Raw genomic sequence first — 7,693 nt, 5'->3', positions numbered from 1 at the left:
AAGCAAAATTAGACAGTACTGCGATGACATTACAATTTAAATTCAACATTTTAGCTTTTTCATATTCCTTTACAAGTAACTAAGTTTAAATAGGTTGATTTGGGCCATTTTTTTTCGTGGTTTTTGTATTAGACCCGTCATCCATTTGTTTGTAAGTCAATGGGGACATGCTATATTTTAAACCACTGGGCATTCCTAAATCTTTCGTTTATAGCATGAAAACAAGAGGAAATTCAAAGAAACTTTGCTCTAGACTTTATGGTATGTTAGAATTTTATATTTTAATATCACCAAATAACATTATTATTAGTAATATTATACATCTAATGTTTATATTTTCTCATCTAATATTTTATCCTTACCTACTTTAAATCTCTGCAAAGTTTCATTGTATGATAGAAGAGCAAGACTGAGCATAAATGGAGTACGCATTTTGTTTGGAAATACATTCTTGGCCCACTCTGGTATCTTGAGATTTGACTCTTGCTGAGCCATCAGTGCACTATACAGATAATCCACTTCTAGAATGCTTCTCATGCTTTGATTTGTATGTTTACTCAGATAGTCAAACAAATCTGTGTATTTTGGATCCGCATTCATTTCTTCTAGCAGCTCCACATACATTTCTTTCCATACTTTGCACTGTTTTGTTCCTGCTACTATCTGGAGTCACAAAAATGTAGAAAAATTAGTGGCACTTTTTGTAATCCTATTTGGCTTCACTTCTGAAATCTTGTGAAAAGGAAAAAGAAAGAATGCAAGAATTACTTACATTGTCCAATTCTCTAGGCAAAGAATGCACTGGAATGGGCTGCCAGGGAATGTCAGGATGCCACATTTGCCTCTCAGTGGGTGGATAAAGACCAGCCAGAAATGTATATGCACTCATCATACACCGGCTCTTATCACTGCTTCTTACATAAACATCTTTATCATAATATTCTTCAGGGATAAAATTTGCATAGTAACTGCGATACTTTTTGCCCAATTCATATAATTGTATTTTGCCAGTCTGTAGTACAGGAATGAAAATATGATTAAGTGCATATATTCAATAATGCTAATATTATATAGTTATTTACAAAAGTAACACTTACATTAGTGAGAGCACCTGCTCCATCTTTCCATTGATAGTTTCTAAAAGGGTCACTTTTGTAAGTACTTTCAGGTATTTTAGCGCCATGACGGAAGAACTAGAATCAGATAGAATTTGTGGAAAAAAATATAAAAAAAGACAAAGAATAAACAACATATTGTCTTACAAAAACTAAATGGTTTTGAAACTTACAATAATAACTAGTCGTAAAGTTTTAGATTCATATGGTAGCTGTTCACTAAGCACACAATATCCAAGAAGACAGCTAAGTACAGCCAGACCCAGCACAACGACCGCCACAGACGTGGAGCGCTTGGGAATTGGTTGGCACTTCTTATTGTCCTCCTTTGGCGACGACGGTCGCCAGGTATTCTCGTCGTTGTCGAACTCCATCATGTTAGGCCCACGACTCTTTAGTACATTAATTACCGAAACTTTATATCACATTACATTACATCCACGTTAAAACCTTATCATTCTCAATATTACTGTAGCCTTGCTCTAACCATCAATCTACTAAATATAAGACTCAACGTGACGTTTATATAGTTTATTTTATTCTGCTTCGTTATTATTCTTATCTACGTTGTTTTCACGTTCCTTATAAGACCTTTATAATTTTATTTTAATTTTTCACACACACACATTCAAAACAAAAATGTTCTTTGATTTTTTTTTTAAATTATTGCTGGCCATGGAAACAAAGACATTCAGCCGAAAACATAAACGTTTAATTATATTTCTGTAAATATGGCCACCACAAAGAGGATAGGCAATTTGAGGCGGCGGCGAGCTTGGATTGAATCGGGATTCCTTAGAACGGGCCGATACGGGTATTTTAGTTCGAGATTCGTATAATTTCGCGTTTTAATCTTCGATAAAGGCACAATAGCACTATCCTATTCCACTTTAAACTAGATTTCACAAAATAATTCAAAGTCAAAATAAAAACGACACTTTTCCCTCCAAAAGGCCCAGAGCGAATCTGTTCTTTGTTGACAAGGAAAACAATGGTTGAATGGTTTTTTTTTTTGTTGTTTCTGGCACTTCGCGGCTTGCATTTGTGCCACTGCAAAACGGGGAAACTTATTCATGGAAAACAATGGAAAGGGAAAATAATTTGGAAGAAAGGATCGGGGAAGTGCGATTAAGGTTAAATAGGAATACAAACATATAAAATACAAACATAACAATTTTGTGACAAACGTAATATAGCTACATATTTATAATTTGATACAATTGAAAGTTATAAACGAAGCGAAACATTTATACATAATAGGACTATTAGATGATAAAATAAGCTTTACAGTAGTAGGAAGAGGGAATCCAATGGAGATGAGGACATGGAATAAAAAGGAATGATCGTATAAAGGACAGTTGAGTACAATATTATTTAGATCACCTATCTCTCCACACTCGCAAAGGTCACTGTCTATAATTTTAAACTTGGCTAAGTGGGCTGGAGAACACACATGCCCCAGTCTCATGCGAATCAGTACACTTGTGGCCAACTTTCCAAATTTCATTTTGGAAAACCATGGCTTAGTAGGAATAGAGGGTTGTATACTCGCATAAAACGATCCCTTCGTACGGCTGCTAACACTCCAAAATTCCTGCCAGGAATTCCTGAGAGAAATCGCGGGCAGTGCATCTAAATCATGACAGTAATTAGTAAAAAATGCTAGATCACCGCAATCAATCGCCTCACCCGCCAGTTGATCTGCGCGTTCATTGCCTGGGATGCCGCAATGACTCGGCACCCAAGCAAACACTACAGAATAACCTTTTATTGTACACTGATAAAGCAAATTTCTAATATAATGGGGCAAATCAGTTTAGGACTAAACGGAAACTTGGACAATGATTGCAGTGCGCTCTTAGAGTCAGAAAATATTATACTCTTGCTTAACTTAGCTATTAGAATAAACTCTACACTTTTAAACAAACCAAAACATTCTCACACCGGAGATACAGAAGTTTCAGGTGGTAACTTAAACTTTTGGACTATTTTAGATTGCTGATGATACACTCCCCACTCCAACATTTCCAGCAAGAGAGCGTTTTGATGCGTCACTAAATAAATAATGCCAACCATCAAAATCACTCTCAGTAATAAAGCGTAAAGATTGAGGAGCATCAAAATGACTTTTATTAATTCCTAAATTTAAACGAATATCTGGTGTTAAAGTTACAACCTCGTAAGTATAACAAAAAAGAGGATACTGAGAATATTGATAAGTGGGGGCTTCAAGAGCAAGGTATTTGTGAAAACTAATGACAAGCCTTGGTAGAGATTTTCGAGTCCAGTATGGAGAAGATGTTATTTTTAGAGAGAGACATTGTAGTTTGTATAGAAGAGGATGATTTGAAAGTTGCAAGCATCGAAAGAAATACCTGTCAGACAAAAACTGACGTCGCAATCGAAGTGGAGGATCTACACACTCGACCTGCAATGCCTTTTAGGGGTCTAGACTTCATAGCACCTGACAGAATTCTCAAAGCCTTTGATTGAATATTGTCTTTTTAAATGCCGTAGTACTACTTGGCTCCAAAAGAAAAGTGGCGTAGTCCAATACACTCCTTATTATGGCATTATAAACAGAGAGAGAGAAAGTATGCGCACCCCACCAGACACCGGCATTTTAGAATATTTAGGTTACGTTCACATTTAGCCGTAATATATTCACAGTGAGGAATACCAGTGATTTAGAGTCCAGTACAATCCCTAGAAATTTATTTTGAAGTCTAACTGGAACAGGAATGGAATCATATTAAATTTCAAGATCCGGTGGGTAGCGTATCCTAGAGAACAAGATTATTACACTTTTTGAAGCAGACAGACAAAGTCCATTAGCATCCAACCAAAGTCTTAAAAATTAAGAGATGAGGACAAAATATTACAAGCTCTATGAATGTTAGTATCAGATGCGTACAACAGCAAATCGTCAGCGTATTGTAAAATTCCAACTTTGTCCTGGAGAGCAACCTTCAGGTCGTAGGTATAAATATTGTAAAGAATTGGACTAAGTACAGATCCCTGAGGAAGTCCCCTCCATACTAGCCTGGACATAACAGAACTGTCGTCAGGATATAAATTGATGCGCCTTTCCGACAACATATTGATTACAAACTTTGAAAGTAATACAGGTACATTCAGATCGTATAATTTCTTTTGTAATACAGATATAATAACGCTTTCGTACGCTGCACTAATGTCTAGAAATGCCGAGAGTACTTACTTGTTATTAGTGAAGGCGAGGCGAATATCAGTAACCAAAATGCTAATACCATCGATATACCGTCAATAGTACTTTTACCTTTTCTAAATCCAAATTGGTTGTTTGAAAGTAATTTTTTACTTTCTAAGAAACATTCCAATCAATTTTTAACTAAATGTTCTGCAATTTTAGCAAGTACAGAGGAAAGGGCAATCGGTCTAAAAGAGGAGACTATAGATGGTGGTTTATTAGGTTTAGGAATAGCTATGATAGACTGTGATTTCCAAGATGATGGAATTATCCCAGAAAGCATGACGCCATTAACTACATCTAGATAATATAAAAGAGTGTTGTCGCTACTATGAACAAAAAAGGAATATGGAATGCCGTCCTCACCAGGGGCAGAATCTTTGACTTTTGTTGAAACGCCTTTCAGTTCAGACAAAGTAAAGGAGGCGACCTGTTCTACCAATTGATTGAGGAAATGGGAATTGTGCTATAATTGATTCAGGAACCGAAAGAGGAGCAAGTTTATCGAGAAATATGCTTGCTAAATTTGGAGGTAACGAACACTGAGATGAGGTGTTCGTACCAGTCCTAAACCTTCTTATATTTTGCCATACAATGGTTGGGTGGACGTCAGGACAAATAGATACACAAAAACGTCTCCAGCCATCAAACTTTTTCTTCTTAAGCAGCTTACGGGTCACACGTGCGATTTGGCTGTAAACTTCATAATTTTCTGCGGTCATTGCGTTACGGTAGACTCGCTCAGCCGCTTTTCTTTTTTTAATTGCATCCGAACATTCTTTGTCCCACCAAGGTGGAAAAGGGATTCTCGACGATTGGGGCATTTTTAAAGCAAAAAGTTCATCAGCAACTTCTATCAGGAGATTACTAAGAGCCTCTGAACATTCTGAGACACTATCAGTGAGTATATTCGGTAAAGATGCTATTTTCTTGTCTACTCTATCTTTAAAAATACTCCAATCATCTGGCAATTTGTGTTTTAAACGGTGACTGCGTTTTATGCAACTATGAGAGGAACACGGGAAAGTAATAATTATAGGAAAATGATCACTACCACATGGAGAAGAGAAGACGGCATCAATGCCATCGCTGAAAGAAGGTCAGGGAAAAGACTGAAAGGAAAGAAAATTTTTAACAAGTATGGCGACTCTACCATACCCATCAGATGAGTAAATAAATTAAATCAGTTTTTTTATTCGAGATACTTCTACAATTCCATTGTATTAATCGGTGGTCCATTGTGAACAAAGTTAGTAGTAATATATTTCGAGATGGGCATGGGATTTCGAGGTAGGGGCAACGTTGGGCGGTATATTAGGTGTTATAAGATTTGGTTTACTTAAATAGTTAATAAGAGCTGTAATAATTTCAATAATTGACAATTCAACAACAAGCTAAAAAGCATTTATGATTCCAAAGGGCCAGCCAAAAGAGCATCGCTATTGAAACAATTGCTTCTGTCAAAACTTACAAATGACGATCAAATTAAAGATCATTTGAAGCAATTTATGGAAACTGCTGATAAACTAGCGGAAATGGACATACAAGTTCATGACGACATCCTCACTTTTATAATGCTGTATAGTCTCTCTCCGTCGTATGACAACTTTAGAGTAGCAATCGAAACTAGAGATGTTCTACCTAAGCCAGAAGAGTTAAAAATTAAAATAATCGAGGAAAGTGGATCAAGAAAGCATTGCTATGCAAGCGAAAATACAGTCAATGTACAGCAAGAAGCCTTTTATGGCCAAAACAAAGAAAAGCGTAAGTTCAAGTTTTGCACTTATTGCAAAAAAGGAGGGCACACAATTACAGATTGTTACAACAAACCAAGTACGTCCCAAAATAAAAATGCAACACGTAATAATAACAACAACTCGGCAAATCTAGCCAATGAAAAGTGTCTATCTTCACTTAACAACAAAATTATTGAAGAAGATGAATGGGTTCTTGACAGTGGTTGTACGTCACACATGACCAAAAATAGAGATTATCTGCATGATATGCAAGAAATTAAACAAAATCTCAGCCTAGCCTCAGATAACTTTTACACAGAAATAAAAGGAAAAGGCACGGTCACTTTCAAGGTACCAGAATCAGGACACAATTTGTTTAATTCTCTATATGTACCAAGCCTAAATACTAACTTAATGTCAGTTGGAAAAAGTACAAGTTATGGAAATACCATTTTATTCCGAGACAAAGTGGCCACAGTAAAGAATGCAAAAGGAAAGATAACAATGAGAGCGTTTAAGCGTGAAGATGGTTTATATTATATAACGCCAAGACATGTAAAAGCACAAGTCAACTCTTCATATTGTAATAATATTATGGAGTGGCATCAAAAGCTAGGACATGCGAATGAGCAAGATTTGAAATTAGCACTAAAAAATAATAAGGTTCAAGGCATGGCGTTCAATAAAAATGATAAGTTAGAAGAATGTGAAGCCTGTATTAAAGGGAAGATGACTAAAACAACGTATAAATCAGCTTCTGAACCTAGAACTAATAAACCGTTACAAATTGTTCACAGCGATTTATGTGGTCCAATGCGAGTACCAACGCATGCAGGAAATAAATATTTCATAACGTTTATTGATGATTTCTCGAGTTACTCTCGTGTTTACTTCATGAAACAAAAGAATGAAGCTCTAAAATGCTTTAAGATATACAAAGAAGAAATGGAAAATGTGCTTGATTTAAAAATAAAATGCCTACAAACTGACAATGGTAAAGAATATCTAAATGAAGACTTTCAAAATTACCTTAATCAAAATGGAATAAGGAGGCTTAAACAAAATGGTCTAGCAGAAAGGAAAAATAGAACCTTACAAGAAAAAGCTAGAACTATGTTAATAGAGTCAAAAGCACCTGAGAAACTATGGGGTCAAGCTATTTATACCGCAAATTACCTATCAAATAGATGCATAAATAAAAGTATTAATAATGACACACCTTTTGAAAAATGGGTCGGTCGTGTCCCTTCTGGGTTACATCTACACATATTTGGTCAAAAAGCCTTTGTACTGAATAAGCGATACAGAACTAAATTTGAACCAAAAGCATCTGTAGGTATGTTTGCAGGATATTCAGAGCAATCAAAAGCCTATCTGATTTATCTACCCAAGACAGATAATGTTGTAATTAGCAGAGATGTACGTATTGTAAATAAAATGTATTTTGCAACTGAAGACTCTACAAATAAGGAACAGAATATTGATGAACAAAACTTTATTGACGTGTTTGCTGTCCGGACAGCAACCCGGCAAGGAATGTTTCCTTGATATGAGCAATACTCAGCTAAATACTGAGTCTGATAATGATAGTGAGGTTGAAACCCACACTTCTC

At 35.8% G+C, this 7,693-nt stretch overlaps 1 protein-coding gene across 1 annotated transcript; it reads right to left on the bottom strand.

The window, feature by feature from the left end:
* Positions 1 to 366: 366 nt before the first annotated feature.
* Positions 367 to 1,664, bottom strand: LOC113239041 (testicular acid phosphatase homolog; the record flags this gene model as incomplete). The annotated part of the gene is made up of 4 exons (XM_026475903.1): positions 1,289 to 1,664; positions 1,098 to 1,193; positions 773 to 1,012; positions 367 to 663 (listed from the first exon to the last, which is right to left on the bottom strand). Coding segments are annotated over exons 1-4 (837 nt in total), but the record flags the coding sequence as incomplete, so codon positions are not given.
* Positions 1,665 to 7,693: the final 6,029 nt, after the last annotated feature.

The sequence above is a fragment of the Hyposmocoma kahamanoa genome, unplaced genomic scaffold (genome assembly GCF_003589595.1).
Source record: "Hyposmocoma kahamanoa isolate Upper Pololo Valley unplaced genomic scaffold, ASM358959v1 99249, whole genome shotgun sequence".
In the NCBI taxonomy this organism is placed as follows: Eukaryota; Metazoa; Arthropoda; class Insecta; order Lepidoptera; family Cosmopterigidae; genus Hyposmocoma; species Hyposmocoma kahamanoa.
Note: the sequence above shows the minus strand (reverse complement) of the source record. Positions and strands in the feature narration are given on the sequence as shown.